We start from the raw sequence: 19,404 nt of genomic DNA on the forward strand, positions 1-19,404 counted from the left end.
CTAGTCCTCCTACCCCTCTACTCCTTTTATCCTTCTTCCGACCTCCTCCTCTGCTCCTCTCCTCTTCCTCCTCATTTTTCCCTCCTCCTCCTCTTCTCCTTCTCCTCTCCCCTCCTCTTCCTCCCACCCCTTCTCCTCTCTTCCTTCTCCTCACCTTCCCCCTCCTTTCTCTTCCTCCTTGTCACCTCATCCTCCTCCTGCTCCTCATCTCCCCTCCTCCTCCCCATCTCCCTTCCTCCTCTTTCGTACCATCCCCTCTTCCTACTGCATACCCTCCCATCCTCCTCCTCCTCCGTGCCCTCCCCTCCTCCTCCTCCATGCCCTCCCCTCTTCCCACAGTCTCCCCGCTAAACTTGGCTGGAAAAATTGATGCCACATGACCTGAACGCCACTTCAGTGTCCCCGCTAAATTCAGTAGGGAAAATGACGTCACATGACTTCCTGCTAAGTCACCCATGAACCAATGCAGTTCCTCCGCTAGATTTAGAAGGAAACTGACGTCACGTGACCTTTAAGCTAATTTAATCCTCTAAATTTAGCTGGGAAACTGAATTGGTGTAGAGGTCATGTTTCGTCAGTTTTACCCCTAAACATAGCGCGGAAACTGAATCCGCAGTGTTGCGTTATGGGACGTCACAGACCGAGACACCAATTCGGTTTCTTCGCTAAATTTAGCAGGAAATTGAGTTGGTGTGCAGGTCTGTGAACTATAAACTGACCTTTATACCTACCGACAAATTTCGTGCAAACATGTGGTCTACAAAATGTATTTGTCTGTCAAAGGTATTACCACCAAAGCTTGTGATCTCACGCATCAAACTGCTAACACTACAAGGAAACCACGTCAGTACCTATTTCAGGACTTTCGGTGTTACACTTGCTCTCTTCAGTGGTCCCAGTTGGCCGTTTTCTTACTACCAAAACCATTACCACAAACAGAATGATGGACAACCATGCCGTCGCGAAGCAGACGTACAAGTACGCTGGCGGATGATAGTCAAGGAACTGTCCGACAAGTAGAGGTGGCGACATGGCCCCGACCACCGCTGCCACTATAATCAGCGACATCATTCTGTTACTCATTTCCATGTAAGACGCTGTCCACGCCACAATAGCCCCGTATACGGGCCCTTTGCCGACTCCGAGCAATGAGACACACACCCAAAGCACGATCTCTAACGAAGACCCCCAGATGAGAAGAAGGGTCGCGGTGACCGCGAGAATGACGTGCGATACCACGAGCATCTGGAAGGAGGTGACCTTGAGGGTAACTATGGCGGCCATGATTCGGCTAGCCGCGAAGGACGAGAAATAAACAGCCGTCAGATGGGATGCCGACGACTTGGATAGATGGAGGTCACATTTGACGGCATACGCAGTCAGCATCTGTCCCGTTGTACACTCCAGGGCAACGTAAACGCAGACGTAGGTCCACAGTAGCATTAACAGAACTCTGGTAAAGCGAGCATTGTCGGCTGCTTCTTTTTTTCCAGATGAGACTTCTGTTGGTGTGGTCTCCTGGAGTTTGAAGTCACTGTTGTCCACGAGGTACAATGCGATCATGGAAACGAGGGGTATGAGGTAGAAGCCACTCGCTATCCCGAACGCGTACTGGATCCGGGAGTCTTTACTGGCAGCGTTTTGTGTTTCGTTCCAGGTGTGTAGGCTGTCATTGTTCAGAAAGTAGGCAGTGTCATTGAAGTTGGCGTCCAAGGGCTCGGAGCTTGAGGAGGCAAGCGTAGACAGGAAGGGTTCGGCGAGCAGTGGAGCTGCCAAGGAGCCTATTCCGAAGCTCAGGTGGTACACTTGGAGCGCAGGGCTGCTGTTTTCGGGCCATAACCGGATGGTCCATACGTTGGCTCCTGCACAAATTGAAAATAATATTTTTTTTTTTGGGGGGGGGGGACGTTAATATGAGATTTGACATTGAAGGAGATATTCAGTTGTAGTAGTACCCATGGTTCTTAAAAAATATTTGTACCATCTCTATGTTTGCATTTAAAGGGCCTCTCCTGTCTAAATATAGCGATTGTTTGTCTTCACGCCCCGCGCGAGTGTATGCACCTTTAGTTACGAAGCTGAATTATAAAACCAAAATGACTAAGATTTTATCACGAAATTAAGTTGAGAAAACAAAACGGCGGCTTGGGCGACTTGGTTATCCCTGGGTCAAAATAGCAGCGCAAGTATGAGGTTACGCACAAACACACGTCACCACCGGCCACAAAAATAATCACACTCACAGCCGACAAAACACTCACACAGTGCTGACTCACAACTCAATCTATATTTGCACCTCTTTTCCTTCCACGTCTTTTCGATACTTTCATGAACATTGGCTTTTTTTTTCTTCCACACTCCATAAAATGACGATCATGTGCGTTCACCTACAGTGAAAGATAAGCCAATTATTTTCCTAATAAAAACAGTGATTTACTGCTAACACCCTTATCGTCCTACCTGGCAATAAGTTCCGCTTCAACTATCTCTCTAGTCAGTTGGCTAAAGCTTCCGCCCAGGACTGTACACCTATCTAGAGGGGCCGCACAGCCGCAATCACGGCAATGTACACCTATATGTCCTGAGTTGGCTCTAGCTATGTTGTTTTTATGCTCCCGGAGTCGATCGTTTAAACGTCGCATAGTCTGGTCGATTTATTGTTTCCCACAGGAGAGGGGAAAGGAATACACTGCCCCTCCTGCAGTGTTGTATGGAACGGCGTTCCGAGGAACGGCGTTCCTGGAACGCGTTCCTTTTAGGAAAAACGAACCAACGCCGCCGTTCCATTTTGCATCAGTGGAACTGGAACGGGAACGCGTTAAATTATTAATAGAACGGAAAGAGCAACGGCGTTAATTTTTTCCATCCAGTGGGGTTATCTTTCTTTGATTTAGGAGAGGGAAATTCTAAAGGTATAAAAACAATATCTTCACAAAGAGCGGGATCTCGTTAAAGTTTTGGTTACTTTTCTTAGGGTTTATTTTACGTGGTCCTCGCTTGGTAACAGTCGGGTGCAGGAGGGTTAGTGGACATTAAATCTTTTTTAGTGTCCGAGGCAGTGGTACAAAAAAGCAAAATCTTCAGTCAAAAAAAAAAAAAAAACACAGCAAGTAGGATGTTTTAAACTCAGCCACTTTCTTTGCTTCCACGAATCCTCATACACCATGAAATCTAAAGCCAACTGCAGTCATTACTGAACTTCCACAAAGAGAACTATAGTTACAACAAAATAACAGGTTACCAGACATCGAATGCACCCTTATATCCCGACCAAGATAACTCAAAATGAACCTTTATTCCTTTTCCCCTTGTCCACTACCCTTCAAACTGAACAACCAATCCAACCTTCACGAAGGAGGACTTGTAGCTTTTAAGACTGACCTTCCAAAAGACCCACCCTCTTCTTCACTTTCACGGCTTGCGGACAGCAGCATTGAGAAGCAACTGTTGGCTAGTTCAAACGAGGGACTCTGTTAGATTGAAACGTGTGAGGTTGTAGTAAAACTACTGTGCAATATGGATTAACAGTACATTAGGCTCGTCTAAATCGCTCACCACAATCATGAATATGAATAAAAGCTGAAATTTTTAAAGGTGAATATATCAACAAATGAAACCCTGCTCCCGCTTGTTTTCTTCTCTTGGTGCCCTTCCCTCGCGGCATTCAAATTCGTATGTTGCCATTTGATGGAATAGATCTAAAAAGGAAAAAAAGAGACTAACTTTGGTTGATATAACTAAATATGGTAATCATCAAAATACAATTGTGTAACGTGCATTTAATTATACGTTCCATTTTTTTATGGTAACGGGAACGCGTTCCATTCTCACAGATGGAACGTGTAACGGGAACGCGTTCCAAAAATAAGAAGTAACGAGGAACGAGCTTTCGTTCCTTTTTTTGAGGAACGTGTACAACACTTACCCACCTGGACACGGAACGAAACTGGTCTGGTGCTTTTTTGTGCAGCTCGCTGAATGTTGTAAAGGAGTGTTCACTTTTTGACATAAGCCGGAAACCTTGTTTGGAGGCGAGAAGATGACGTCGACATTGACCCTCTTCGCCGTTTTCTTAAGACCATGGGAGACGTTGTGGATGTAAGTCACAGTAACGGGTCTAGTTGACCTGTCTCTTGGGTTTCGTTTGATTACACCTTTTTTCTGCTTTCTGAGAAGGTTCTCCGCCACTGATATTAATAAGGGAGTTTGATACCCTGCTGATGACAGGCGCCAAATTTGTGCAAAAACGCTTTTTTTATCAGATGTTTGCATGATTTCATAAGTGAGTTTTTAAGGCAAAGTTTGACGATGCCCCTCTTAACCAACTTGAGGTCAAGAGTTCTGTAGTCGGTGTTGACATGTGTCCGTGTGTAACCCCATACTTGCGCTGTAATTTGTGAAGCTGAGATTTCGACGCATTTTCGTTTCATCACATGAGAAATCTGTGGCGTAGCAAGATACTACAGCCACTAATCATAACGTTGCGCCTTTTTTGTTTCCCCTCCGAACCACCATCAAGCCTTTCTCCCGAGACACCCGATATGTTTGTCCGACCAGAGCCTCATATATCACTTTATATAGGAAGCTCTGTTCGGATACACAGGCTGATATCTCGACAATCGACTGCGAGAGCACCATAACTAGGTGAATAAGACTATATCTGGCCATGTAAAGATGCACTTCCGAGACTGGTTGTGAATCCCAGTTCACAAATATTCACTGTATGGGCGCCGAGCGGTGGCCCTTTAATTAGACAAATTATTGAGGCGGAGAAGATTGCGCTACTCGATGACAAGTGCATCAGTGCCCCTTCCACTTTTTTATTCGCCAAAGAACCATACTACTTGGCGAAGTAGCCAATGTAATTAGCGCAAACCTCCACAGTGCTTTTCTGCTTTTTTTTAACTTTTTTTTATTATGGTCCAGTTTCTTACAAACAAGTAGAAGATACGTGACTTGTAGGTCATCGCTGTTTTTACCCTCTGCGTCCTCTCTGATGAACCCGAGATTCGTTGAGCGGCGCGAAGCGACCAATACGATAACAACAGGCGGGACTGAGGAGCGCGAATAAAGGAGACTTTTAAAGAGACGGCATCCCGCTATAGTTACGGAGGGGGATCGGTGGCCGAGTTCGTTAACGCATCCAGCATGGAGCGTGGAAAGAAAGCTTGCGCTGCAGCACGTTATAGATTCGATCCCCCTCCCCCCCCCCCCCCTTGCCCGCTTCGATCTGGGTGAGTTTCGTGCCGACACACGTTGGTGTAATCACTACTGCGTAGTGCACCTTAAAGACTCCAGGTTAGCGGTTACACTGCGCTGGCTATATTTTTCATCTACAGCTAAGAGATAAGTCATCCGTTGAGGCGTACTAGGATCAAGGCTGTCTAAACATACAAGCTACACAGTTTTTTTTTTATCGAGTTACGTCACTGCTCTTTTATCGAGTGAGTTGCAATATGAGTAATTCTGGGGACGTTTTATATTCTTTATTCCTCACATCGAGAGCTTAAACTTAGTGGACACTTCCACGAGGAGGCCCTGATACCTGCCGAAAGGAGTTTATAAAAACTAGCAAACCCATTTTAAGCTGGAGAGGGTCTTTGAGATTTCTAGTGAGACGCAAGAGGTTCACGTGCACAAAAGGGCAGATTATGCGAATGCAGTTTTTGCACACACAAATAGGCGGTCGAAACGAGCCGGAAGCTCGCCTTCAATTGAAAGTACTCTTTTAGAGAGGGTAACAATAAGGTGTTAACGTCGGTAGGGAATCCGCAATCACTCTCAGAGTAATATATGTGGTGCTTTTTGTACCCTACTTTATTACATGATTGCTCAAAAAAACTGGGTTAATTCTGGATATTTGAACTGGAATCTTTGTTTTGTTCTTGGTAAATATTCATGACATTGTGTCAAATAAAATCCCGGCCCGTATTCTGCAGCCTATTTCATAGCGCTACATTATTTCGTTATTGTTAAAAAAGCTTCAAGCGCGATCTAGCCCGCGCTCGTGGCTTTAAGACATACATTTCTAGCGCGAGCGCTTGCGAAGGAACGCTGCAAAGCAGCAACCTTGCGTTTTTGTGCTTGTGGCATTGGCTGCAAAGACTGTTAACAAAAAAAAAAAAAGAAATACAAACTATATTTAGAGCCTACATTTTTACACCAGCTGCCAGTGTTATAGCCACCTTCAGGCAGCTGAGGATGGGCGCCGCCATAACGGACATCAAATTTTGTTTACATTTATACCGTTCGCTTCACTTCATCATTGCGAAAACAGGACAGATTTTTCCCACTTTAGGTGCTGCTGTGTCCTTCTCCTCATCATAGGCCTTTCTGGAGGCTCGTCAACGCCCGCTTTAGTGGCTCAGCATCTCGGAAAGACAAGAGAGGGTCGGCAATGAGGCTCAATCTGGTACGTGTTTAAAGCGTTTAAATTTTTCCAGCGTTGCTTTGAAAGAAAACCATAAATTCCAAAATTCGGCAGAGACACTTAACACTGCTTATGTGTAGGAATGCAACAGCATTCCTACATGCAGCGCATTCCTACAAGCAGCGCGCCACGTCTTTCTCTTTCACATGGCGCTCCTGCGATGACATCACGCTCCCCGACTGCGCCGGCGCGGCGAACCTCGCTGCTTTTACGACGGCTTCCGCGACGAAGCTTCTGCGTTGCTGTGCTTTTCTAGGTATTTTGTATCAGAGGCGTGTCCGCTTTGACCTTGAGCGCCCCGCCGGCTTCCGTGACGAGGCATCTGCTTTTCCGTGCTTTTCTTGGTGTTTTATTTCTGATGCGCGTCCGCTTTGTAGCCAGTGCGAATTTACGTGCCGTTTCGCTCTGCCAATGGATATTTATGTGATCTTTCTGTTCCACCAATGGGTATTTAGGGACCGTTCTTCGCTGCTACAGACATCGAATAACGCCGGCTTCGCTCCATGGGACAGTTAATGCTTTCGCATTCAGATGTCTTCGTTTAGCTATGGCACGTGCTTGGAAATAATTATATTTTGGATCCAGGAGTGTAAGATGTCTGGCTGAGTCAACGCGTCAAATGTCGAGTACAGGTAATACCCAAAGCTCTCATGGTAAAATCAAAAACAAAACAAGTTTACATAAAAAAGGGGGGGCTGCGTTTTTGAAGTGCATTACTGTACTGCAGTCAACGTCGAAATCTTATAGCGCAATGTTTCAGGAGCGTGACCTAAAGAATTATAAAAATTCATGGCGACCTTTTCTCAAATGTTTGAGGAGCGGTTGTTTAAGTTTTTTAGAAAGCATTAAACAATCGTCTCGGGAAGTGAAGCGCCTATATTTTTTTTCTGCTAAATTTAGCGGAAAAGTAAACTGGCGTATTGGCCACGTGGCGTACTAAGGTACCTTGACAGCTAATTTCGCGCTAAATTTAATGCCGAAACTGAATTCGTGTGTAGGTCTCGTGAGGCGATGTCACATAAAATTCTTCTCTTATTTATTTTTTTAGTTTTTTTTTTGCTAAGCTTGGCGGGTAAATTGACTTGGCATTTCGGGAACATAATGTAATTTTCCCCTCTAAATATAATTGGAGAGGCAGGAATAGACCGACGGTCAGACTAGCGGACGGGTGGAGGACAGATAGATGGACGGAAGGACGGCAAAATGTTTAGATTGCGAGGGGGAAGGGGGGGGGGGGGGGCGGGTGGTTTCGTTAGAAAGAACTTCATTCTTTAAACCCAATTATAATGAGAATAGATATCGCGAGCATCTCCCAATAAACATTTGACTAAAACATCTCCCACCTTTGCAGGACTGATTAAAATTTAATATACGAAACAATTGTTTTGCATTTAGGGTGACACCCGCGTCTAAAAAGCGATTAATTTAGGGTGACACCCGCGTCAAGAGAAACAAATATCGCCAGCTACTTTTATCTTCAACTCTAATGCATGAAATGCATTCTATGGAATTGGAGTGGGAATCGGTGAGGGAATCGGTGTGTCACGTGATGTATATACTTTTCCGCTTAGCGGGTAAACCGAATAGTGTAGAAGTCACGCGATGCCAAGTCACTGGGCGTTCATTTCCCCTGCTAAAATTAGCTGGGAAACCGTACTGGTGTCTGGATCACAAAAAGGCGATTTTTCCCGCTAAATTAAGCGGGTAACTGAATCGGCGAATTGTTCACCTCACGTCAATTTTCCGCCAAATTTAGCGGGGAAACGGAGTTGGCGTTTAGGTTACGTGTCGCCAAATTTCCCGAGGTGTATAGGTCGCGTGACGTCGGGTGCCGTCACGTGACGCCACTCTCCCCACTAAATTTAGCAGAAAATGCACAGACGGACGGATTGACTAATTGTTGTGTTTAGGGGGTAGCGTTAAAACGCTCAGTAGCCAATCAGATTGCGTCGTCGTTCGACAAGAACGCCGATGAACCAATGACGAAGCAGGAAACCTCGTGATTTAACTTTTAAACAATGGAAGAGGGTCGTCTCCTTTTATTACGATGTTCTCTCGCAGCCCTACAGGGATGATTATTCTGCGACGATTTTAACATCTCTGACTATAAATCGGTAAAGGACCGGAGAGTCAATGACTAACGATTCCTAATCTTCGTTGTACTGGATATTTGCCTAAATAATCTGATATGCACATGTAATATTTAGCGTTTATAAAAAAACGAGAACACATTTACGATTTAGTAATGTGCAATCAGTTTTAAAAGAGAAAGTCTCGCTTTATTCAACTTGTCTGTTATATGTTTCACGATATAGTAAAAGTCTCTTTTTTATTGAACTCGCTAATGCGCATTGTTATTGAAAATGTGTTTCAATATGTGCACATCAGATATTCCTTTTATATGCTATTTGGTATCTGTTTCGATTGGTCGTAATTTTTTTTTATTACGTGCTTAAATCCATTTGTCACTAGCTGTTGGTCGTGTATCTTGTTGACTATGCGTAATTTAATTTCTATTTTTTTTATTCTTGAAATGGAAATTTGTTGATGTATTTATGTGAAACAATTACTACAATACGTAAGTTAGCTTCCTTATAACTTAGTTTATCAATGGAAATGTGGCCCGCAGGCGACGAGGTCGTATAGTTTTAACATTGTCGTTGCACAAAAATAATTTTACTAGAAGCTTATGAAACGGAGTTGTGATTCATCTTCTCGCTTCGTGTTTCGCTCTTTAGCTTTTTTTATCGGCCGATTTTGTGATCCAAATGATTTCGGGGCGGTAATAAAAACCTCGGGAAACGACGCAGGTTACATTAAGTTGTGATTGACCATAGCTTTTTTGACAGCCCAGGTAAAAACCAGCTGTAAAGTAGCTTCGACATAAAACGCCTTAAAAGAAGTAAATATTGAGAGGGAACGAACCTGTATCGAACGCGCCAAAGCTGAGTCCACCGATGAACACCATGGCGAGCGCCAGTGCGAGAGTTCCACTTATTGGGATCATAAGCACCGTTCCGAAGGCCATTAACATTGTCAGGATGGTTATAACCTGCGTGTTGTAAGTGTCGTATAACTTCCCACCTGCAAAAAGAGAAACTCTGGGTGAACATTATTGCGTTTCACTTCGAACGCAGCCGCGGCGCTGCAATCTTATAGAGTTCACGAGCAGCGTCGAACGTGCATCCTCCCGGCGCTCGATGTCTTTTTGCGCTTGCTTTGGCCAATTAAACCGATAAAGCACAAAAAAAAAAAGACATTTACAAATCTCAGTAATGCGAAACTAGAGCGCACCTACTGAGGAGGAAGATGGGACGGTACGGAGGGGAGGGTATGCCCCCGCCTCCTAAGTACCCTCATCTCCTCTTCCCCTCCTCCTCCTACCGCTGAACTTGTTCATGGGTGACGTGACACAAGGTCATGTGACGTCATTTCCCTTGGTTTTAAGGTCACGTGATATCAATTTCCCTGTTAATGTAGGGGGGAAATTGACGTCACATGACCTCCACACCAATTCAGTTTCCCCGCTAAATTTAGCGGGGGAAATGACGCCACATGATTTCGTGTTGTGTCACACATGAACAAATTTAATTTCTCCGCTAGATTTAGCTGGAAAATTGACGCCACATGACCTCAACAATTCAATTTCCCGTTAAATTTAGCGGGGCGGTTACCGCTAAATTTAGCGGAGCGACGCCGACGTCAAAGCCGACGCCAGCGCCGACGCCGGCGCCGACGCCGGCGCCGACGCCGACGCGACGCCGACGCCGATGGCGATGGTGATGCCGCGAAACGCAGAATCGGGCGTCTAAGAGCTGTAACAGGCTTGAGCTGAGCTAGTTGCTTCATAGTTCACTTACGGCCAGCTGAACTAGAAAAAACATACACATAAAGAAAAGACCATTCACGCCGCTGGACTAACAACTGATTTCTTTTTCCTCCTCTTCTACTGCAAGCCACACTTGAGGGAACAATTCTCTTTTCCTCTTTTTTGCTTTCTAATCCACCTTAAAATCTTTTTTTCTTAATTCTCCTTAAAATGTTAACCCCGAAGAAATCTTTTTTCTTTCTCGTGAAGCACGAGAGAAGGTGCACTGACGCAGTCATCGCCTTTTTCCTCAATGGCAAGTGCCTCTAGGATTTCACGTCCCAGTTTTGTTTTGTTCCTTGCGACGATGTTTACGTCGTAGAACAGTGCCGAACATTGACACGCACGACAATGGGTTGGCAAGTGTCCTCCTGCTGACAGGGTTTTCACTGATGCAGCATGCTCCCTCGTCCGATCGTTAATGCATCGGCCGGTTTGTCCGATGTAACTTCGGCCGCATGTCAGCGGAATGTGGTATACCACCTCCTTTTCACACAGGGCGTATGGAGACTTGTGAACTGTGCCACACCTCTTCTCGTTGTCACTTCGCTCCTGGTTAACCCGGCGACACATGGAATATGCTTTGTTTGGGGCCGAGCACACCACCTGAACGCCTTGCCGTCCAGCTACCTTTTTTAACTTGTGGGTCATCCCGTGAACATAGGGTGCTACCACCACCGCCTGTCGAGTCTTTTTCTTTTCCTTTGTGCTTTTATCCGTGCACCCTAATCCGCGCTTGATGGTCCTGCACACCTGTTCGCAAATCGCTACCAGGAGCGGTTTTGGGTACCCAGCATCCTGTAGTCTCGAGACCTGAGTTTTAAAACTTCGCTCAACTTGATGGTGACAGGTCTTCTTTAGGGCGGATATCAGGGCTGTGGTGGCCACCCCTCGTTTGACACTCTTGGAATGCCCCGAGTCAAAAGGTAGAAAGCCTTTGCACGACCTGGCTTGGTATCTCCAGCACACGTGGTTACCTTTGAATTCCAATGCCAGGTCCAGGAATCTGATGGAATTATCCACGGGGAGTTCATGCGTGAATTTGAGTCCCAAGCAGCTCTGTTCAAAGCACCGCATCACTGTGTCTCGGCACCCGTCTCTTTCTTCATCTACCTTCGTGTTGCATAGAATTAAAAAATCGTCGACGTACCTGAAGATGCCTTCAATCCTTGGATCTTTCAATCTTTCTTGAATGGCACTTCCGCACACCGCGAGGAAAACATCGCTGAGGTACGGAGCCACGCGCGAGCCAATGCATACTCCACTTCTTTGTACATATGACGAATTCTCGTGCGACACTACTGTTGCCGTGAGGTACACACGTAGGAGCTCCAAGAAACTGTCCAGGTTCATGCCGGCTGCATTCTGGAAAGCTATGACACCCTGCTGTTCGATGGTCTTTTGAAGAATTGATAGCAGGCTTGCTTGTGGTATGGAGTAATATAAGTCCTGAATGTCGATAGAAAACCCGGAAACACTGTCAGACCCCTTCTCCCGAATAAAGGCGATCACACTTTCGGAGTTGGGAATCCTGAAAGGATCTTGCGTCGTACACTGGCATAATTGCTTTGCCAGATAGATCGACACCTGTCCTTGCACGTGTTTCTTTCGGAGACTATAGCCCGAAAAGGAACGCCGTCCTTGTGTGTTTTTGTTGAAAAAAACACCGACAGGTGGGTCTCCTTTGTTCCTTTGATTTTCGTTACGAGGCTTCCTTGACGGTTGTCTGCGAATATTTCCAGGATGGCCTTTTTTGCTGATTTAGTTCTTTTTTCTCCCACTGGAATGAAATTCTTAGCCACGGCTTGAGTGGCCTTTTGTTCATAATTTTCAGAATCCAGCACCACAAACCCTCCCTCTTTATCCGATACACAAAGCCTGAGGCCTTTCGTCCGCAATTCATGTACTGTTGATCCAAAGCTAAACTTTTGATGCGCTTGGCCCCTTAGGTTTTCTAGGCAGTCAATCCCTTCATTAATGATCTGCGAAACTTTCTCTTCGGGAGCTTTTGACGCAATGGACCGTACTAGCGCCACCTTGTCCACGGCTTCCATCCTTGGTGGAATTGCGAACTTTGGTCCTTTTTCAAGCACACGTGTGCTTGAAACGTGTGCTTGAACGTGTGCTTGAAAAAGGACCAAAGTTCGCAATTCCACCAAGGATGGAAGCCGTGGACAAGGTGGCGCTAGTACGGTCCATTGCGTCAAAAGCTCCCGAAGAGAAAGTTTCGCAGATCATTAATGAAGGGATTGACTGCCTAGAAAACCTAAGGGGCCAAGCGCATCAAAAGTTTAGCTTTGGATCAACAGTACATGAATTGCGGACGAAAGACCTCAGGCTTTGTGTATCGGATAAAGAGGGAGGGTTTGTGGTGCTGGATTCTGAAAAGTATGAACAAAAGGCCACTCAAGCCGTGGCTAAGAATTTCATTCCAGTGGGAGAAAAAAGAACTAAATCAGCAAAAAAGGCCATCCTGGAAATATTCGAAGACAACCGTCAAGGAAGCCTCGTAACGAAAATCAAAGGAACAAAGGAGACCCACCTGTCGGTGCTTTTTTCAGCAAAAACACACAAGGACGACGTTCCTTTTCGGGCTATAGTCTCCGAAAGAAACACGTGGCAAGGACAGGTGTCGATCTATCTGGCAAAGCAATTGTCCCAGTGTACGGCGCAAGATCCTTTCAGGATTCCCAACTCCGAAAGTGTGATCGCCTTTATTCGGGAGAAGGGGTCTGACATTGTTTCCGGGTTTTCTATCGACATTCAGGACTTATATTACTCCATACCACAAGCAAGCCTGCTATCAATTCTTCGAAAGACCATCGAACAGCAGGGTGTCATAGCTTTCCAGAATGCAGCCGGCATGAACCTGGACAGTGTCTTGGAGCTCCTACGTGTGTACCTCACGGCAACAGTAGTGTCGCACGAGAATTCGTCATATGTACAAAGAAGTGGAGTATGCATTGGCTCGCGCGTGGCTCCGTACCTCAGCGATGTTTTCCTCGCGGCGTGCGGAAGTGCCATTCAAGAAATATTGAAAGATCCAAGGATTGAAGGCATCTTCAGGTACGTCGACGATTTTTTAATTCTATGCAACACGAAGGTAGATGAAGAAAGAGACGGGTGCCGAGACACAGTGATGCGGTGCTTTGAACAGAGCGGCTTGGGACTCAAATTCACCCATGAACTCCCCGTGGATGATTCCATCAGATTCCTGGACCTGGCATTGGAATTCAAAGGTAACCACGTGTGCTGGAGATACCAAGCCAGGTCGTGCAAAGGCTTTCTACCTTTTGACTCGGGGCACTCCAAGAATGTCAAACGAGGGGTGGCCACCACAGCCCTGATATCCGCCCTAAAGAAGACCTGTCACCATCAAGTTGAGCGAAGTTTTAAAATGCTGGGTACCCAAAACCGCTCCTGGTAGCGATTTGCGAACAGGTGTGCAGGACCATCAAGCGCGGATTAGGGTGCACGGATAAAAGCACAAAGGAAAAGAAAAAGACTCGACAGGCGGTGGTGGTAGCACCCTATGTTCACGGGATGACCCACAAGTTAAAAAAGGTAGCTGGACGGCAAGGCGTTCAGGTGGTGTGTTCGGCCCCAAACAAAGCATATTCCATGTGTCGCCGGGTTAACCAGGAGCGAAGTGACAACGAGAAGAGGTGTGGCACAGTTCACAAGTCTCCATACGCCCTGTGTGAAAAGGAGGTGGTATACCACATTCCGCTGACATGCGGCCGAAGTTACATCGGACAAACCGGCCGATGCATTAACGATCGGACGAGGGAGCATGCTGCATCAGTGAAAACCCTGTCAACAGGAGGACACTTGCCAGCCCATTGTCGTGCGTGTCAATGTTCGGCACTGTTTTACGACGTAAACATCGTCGCAAGGAACAAAACAAAACTGGGACGTGAAATCCTAGAGGCACTTGCCATTGAGGAAAAAGGCGATGACTGCGTCAGTGCACCTTCTCTCGTGCTTCACGAGAAAGAAAAAAGATTTCTTCGGGGTTAACATTTTAAGGAGAATTAAGAAAAAGAGATTTTAAGGTGGATTAGAAAGCAAAAAAAAGGAAAAGAGAATTGTTCCCTCAAGTGTGGCTTGCAGTAGAAGAGGAGGAAAAAGAAATCAGTTGTTGGTCCAGCGGCGTGAATGGTCTTTTCTTTATGTGTATGTTTTTTCTAGTTCAGCTGGCCGTAAGTGGTCTAAGAGCTACGCTCTAAAAAGCATTATGGCGGTGCATTCACCATTGGTAATTGTTTTTGCGCAACGTTACTAGATTACCTCGGTTGTGGAACCCCTGTGGGGGGGTAACCCCCCCCCCTCCCCCCCCCCCCCCCCCCCTCTTACTCACTTCTGTCCACCTCCCATCGTTCGAAGCGCCATCTAGAGTTTCGTTTACAAAATGTGTTTTCCATAGAGTTACAATAGAGTACGGTGGAACGCCATCTTGACGCTGAGCTTCGAAACGTACGTATCCCAGAGAATACACGGCATGCAGTTACCAAAGCAGACGTCCGGCGCGTCGAACGACGGGAGGCGAGTCGTGGTGAGTGAAGAGGGGAACTGCTCGTGCATGCAGCCTCTTTGAGCAGTTCCGTAACTGAGCTAATCTAATAACGTTGGTTTCGCGGTGATGAAAAACGCTCAAGACGACGAGAACGGTGACGATGCACTTTTGGCGCCGCTTGATTGAATCTACCGGGTTGTAGCGTTGGCTGCACTCATCGTAATTTCTCTGTTCCACGAAGACTTGTAAAAGCAATTGAAGTAGTGTTACGTCGTATAATACTTGAAGTTGCATCACTAAAAATTACCTTCATAAAATAGGCAAAATTGAGTATTCCCAAAGTATATCGTGTATAAAGGCCAATCACACGCAACACGTGCTGCGCGATTATATTGAAGTCAGTGAAGATTTGACAAATCCATACAAACGATGAGCAGTTGAACCTTGTTCTGTCTGGTCCCTTTTCGGTTGATCAATGAATTTGCTCAGCCGTATAAGGCTACGGAAGCTCTTCTGAAATTCCTTCCATTCGATTCACCTGCACCAAAAACTTTGAAGTGTGAAGATGGACTAAAATAAAATATGACAATCCTGTTGCATGTTTTTAATTTTCCTTTTATTTTGCTTTTTATGTGACATCCCTTTCTTTATCTCTATCTCTCCTTTATCTATTGTCCTTTCACAATCTACGTATGATTTTTTTTTTCTTAATTTCGCAGTGTAGCAAATAAGCAAGTGGCGCTGGTTCACCATTGTTTGATAAGCCCCAATTTATCTTTCTAAATATTTAAAGTAATGTAAGTAAAAATATTTCTACACGTTTGAATAAACGCTTTTTTTCCAGAAGTGCCAAGCTACATCGATTACCAGTACGTAAGTTATATACAAAAGTAAAATTAGGAAAATTTGTAACGTGCATAAATAAGCAACCCTCGGATAAAAAAAAAATGTTTTCACCAAAACGGGCACAGATTAAATATTAAATTAGTCATATACCAGATCTCGTGGCATAGTGTATGCTATTTTATGTGCACTGGACACATTAAAACTTTTGTTTCACTAGAGCCATCGGTCAATTAAATTAGACATACATGTGTACGCGAGATGTGATCTGTGAGCACCTCACGAATTAAAGTAAAATGAGCGGTGTCATAGAGAGTTCCAACAAAATGGGCTCAGTGAGAAAACAACCCTATTACGGTTATTGCCGGTTTTGTCGCTTGTTTGACACAAAATCACTTTTTCACTTCCGCTGAGCCGTGTTCTGCCTCTTCAACGAACCACGTCAGTGACGACGCCATTTGTTTACACTTAGGCGCTTAGTTATTGGCGTTGTTTTTTGTGCTGATAAAGCGCCGAAGCATACCGAGTGGCTTCGTCGACGACAAAACTCAGTAAATAATATGGCAGACTTAGTTACGCCGCATTAATTCCAGCATGTTTTGTTTGCTTTGTCTTTTTTCGGAACCACCTCGGCCTCATCTACTGGTGCGTTTACGACCGCCGAGAGGTCGATTTTTTTTTGTCGCCGGTATGTCTTGTGTAAGAATGAATACCTGTGTGTATAAATACCGAATACGACATGATGCTTTTTTTTCTCGCCCCTTACTCCGGAAGACACAAACATCCATGACGCGAAATAACTCAGGAGAGCTGGAAAACACTGCATCCGTGCAGAGAAAAAAACGCAGGGCCACAGTTCATCAAAGTGGCGTACGGCGAGATTTCGAGCTTCATGTATGTCACATCTAGCCACTGAAACATGTTTGTTGTCCATTTTGACAATAATGCTCGTCGAGAACTGTACAACTTAACAATAGTGACGTCTGGAACAGCGTACTCAAAATCTTTCTGTACGCAAAGATATAGCCTCGTCGCCATGCGCCAGTCCAAAATGCGGTTCAGACTCGGTGCAAGCGCAGCGCCGAAAATTTTAATTCATGTGCGTACGCAAAGCTTTTAGGCACGCTATATGAAAATTGGTTAATATCTGTCTCAGTGGACACAATGCAATATGACAGAAAACTGAACGTGGCACGGAAAAGACACTCTTCGATAATATTGTATATCGAGTAATCAGAGCAAGTAATTATAACGTAAGAAGATTTACTTCTAGAAGTTGCCTACTGTTGTTCGGCAAAACTTCATCAACTATAGTCGCAACACTGATGCATAGGTTGACAAACGTTATACTGACCAATCAATGAACCCAGGAGTTCAGCAACGCAGCGTATGGTGATGAAGTGTGACACGGTCTTCACATCCGATTCGTAGATCTCCGCCAAGTCCAAGAGCGCCACTGATGTTAATGCCATGACCAAACCCTGATGAGGCGATAAAATTGTTGAGGTTTCGTTACCACATTTACGATAACCAACTATAATCACAAATTAATATTTGTTCCCAATAATACATCGCGCATTTCCGCCTACCAGGTCATCTGGCATATACATTATAATCCGTGACATGTTAAGGATGCACTAGCATGGACTCGTACTGCAGTGGTTAATTTTCTAATCTACAACAGGCACACCAGCGGACCATAGGGGTCGTCTGCTTTTCAACTGTCTAAAAAAACATACACCACATTTTGTGTTTCGCTCTAGGCTATACTTCGACAAGGCATGTAACTGGGCTAGTTGGTGGTACATACTGTTTGGCGGGAACAGCGCAAAAAAGACGGAGGACCAGAAAAAAGAAATTCACAGAGAGGGCGCTGACCTACCACTGAAAGAATATTGCTCTTCGAAAAGAGAAATAAACACACAGAGGAGGAATGGGAGAGAACAAACAAAGCAAACCGATAACATTCGGCATTAGCCACGCCCACGCGCTGTCACACAAACCTCCCACACATTTTAACGAAATGACTGATGCCGAATGTTATCGGTTTGCTTTGTTTGTTCTCTCCCATTCCTCCTCTGTGTGTTTATTTCTCTTTTCGAAGGGCAATAATCTTTCAGTTGTAAGTCAGCTGCCTCTCTGTGTTTTTCATCGTCCTGCTCCTACGTCTTTTTTGCGCTGTTCGCACCAAACAGGCTATAATTCGTTTCACCTTCACTCCAGGAACAGCCGACGCAACGAGCTGACGAGTCCAATCAGACAGCGTCAAATGACCACCATCCTTTGTGTTCGTCCTGTTCCTGTACGCCTTTTATCATCGCTGAACCAATCATAAACAGAAAAGGCTCAGTGACTTGCGCATTTGACGCTTCTTGATTGGAACCATAAGCTCGTAGCGTCGGTTGCGTCTGGACTTGACCTAAAACCAGTATAGCCTTGATAACATAGAACGTAAATGTTGGCGCACGACTTAGTCTCCTTTGTAAAAGCAAGAATGGAAATGTAAACCAATTCCTATATAGCACTTGAAGCCAGTCCACACGCGCTGTGCTGTATGTCTAAATCTACCATTATATAAATAAGGCGACCACAAATATTCACGCATGTTTGCGATATTTAAAAAGATTTAAAAAACATACCATTCCAAAGCAACCCAAGTTGCAGTTGAGGGTACGCCCAAGTTTTAGCAAAAGTTGCCCCCGCTTCGACATCATGTTTCCACGGGCACGGCTCTCTTCGCTTAGATGGGACCAACGCAACTGAAAACGTTTCCGGTTATACGCTCCGCAAGCCCACGCTCTGTCTTTATCAGTAAGAGGGGCACACCGCTTATAAACCGTCGGTGTAGGGTTGTGGATAAGATGCCTGAAAAGATATCTCCTCCGACACCGCCGCCTGCTAGCATGTTTGAGTTTCAAGAAGACTCGTTATTGCGCTAAGTACAGGCGAATCCTTGCAACGACCACGTAGGCAAACGCCATTGGCTAGCCAGCAATGACTACGTCACAGTGATGTAACGGTTACTAAAAAAAACTTTCTATAGTCGCTTTTCATAAATTTGCTATCTTGGTTTGCTTTACAAGAGACTCCTCTGAGTGAAAAGAAAACCCCCATTATATATCCCCGGTTTCCTCGACTTAATCGCAGAGGACCCAATTCCTCAAAGTCGCTTTCAATCAACATTACTGGAGCGCGATGTTTAATCCCAAGGATATAATAGCGAAGACTTATCTCGTTTTAATGAAAAATTCAACATTTACACAGGTACGTGCTACTTGTACAGCTGCCTGGCGGTTGTCGACTGATGGTGTTTATATATGCCACATTTTATTTTGGTTCCATGCGTTTGTCCATGTAGTGCTATTATAGAATTGCAGATTTTCTACGGTTAACCAAATATTTTTTGTTTGTCCGCTTTCTTTTACAATGCAATTTTGGCAGATACCTGTTCCTCTAAAAGTCCAAAATGCTCTTTTGTTTCAGAAGACATATACTTTCAAACGTTCTAAACACCAAAAAAGAGTAACTATATTTCAAGTGGCTATCAGGTTCCAAAAACTATTTACAAGCATTTTATCTTGTTTTTGTTTTTTTCTTTAAGTGGTGTTCTTTAACTTGTAAAATCACTAGCGTCAATACGTTTCTTGTTATTGAAAAGTCAACTTTCAGAAATTTACAAATAGTAGGCTTGGCATCTAGAATCCTTTGTCAGATTCAACTGCTATTCTGCCGAGTTCATGACAATAG

At 44.9% G+C, this 19,404-nt stretch overlaps 1 protein-coding gene across 1 annotated transcript; it reads right to left on the reverse strand.

Annotated features, from left to right (window-relative positions):
• Positions 1-828: 828 nt before the first annotated feature.
• LOC8052973 (sodium-dependent glucose transporter 1C-like) lies at positions 829-18,386 on the reverse strand. Its single transcript, XM_042286352.1, has 4 exons — positions 18,297-18,386; positions 17,012-17,138; positions 9,356-9,514; positions 829-1,862 (listed from the first exon to the last, which is right to left on the reverse strand). Exons 1-4 carry the CDS (start codon positions 18,369-18,371, stop codon positions 829-831), a joined length of 1,395 nt encoding a protein of 464 aa, XP_042142286.1. The 5' UTR covers positions 18,372-18,386.
• Positions 18,387-19,404: the final 1,018 nt, after the last annotated feature.

Source organism: Ixodes scapularis, unplaced genomic scaffold, assembly GCF_016920785.2.
Source record: "Ixodes scapularis isolate PalLabHiFi unplaced genomic scaffold, ASM1692078v2 PGA_scaffold7__128_contigs__length_106722199, whole genome shotgun sequence".
In the NCBI taxonomy this organism is placed as follows: domain Eukaryota; kingdom Metazoa; phylum Arthropoda; class Arachnida; order Ixodida; family Ixodidae; genus Ixodes; species Ixodes scapularis.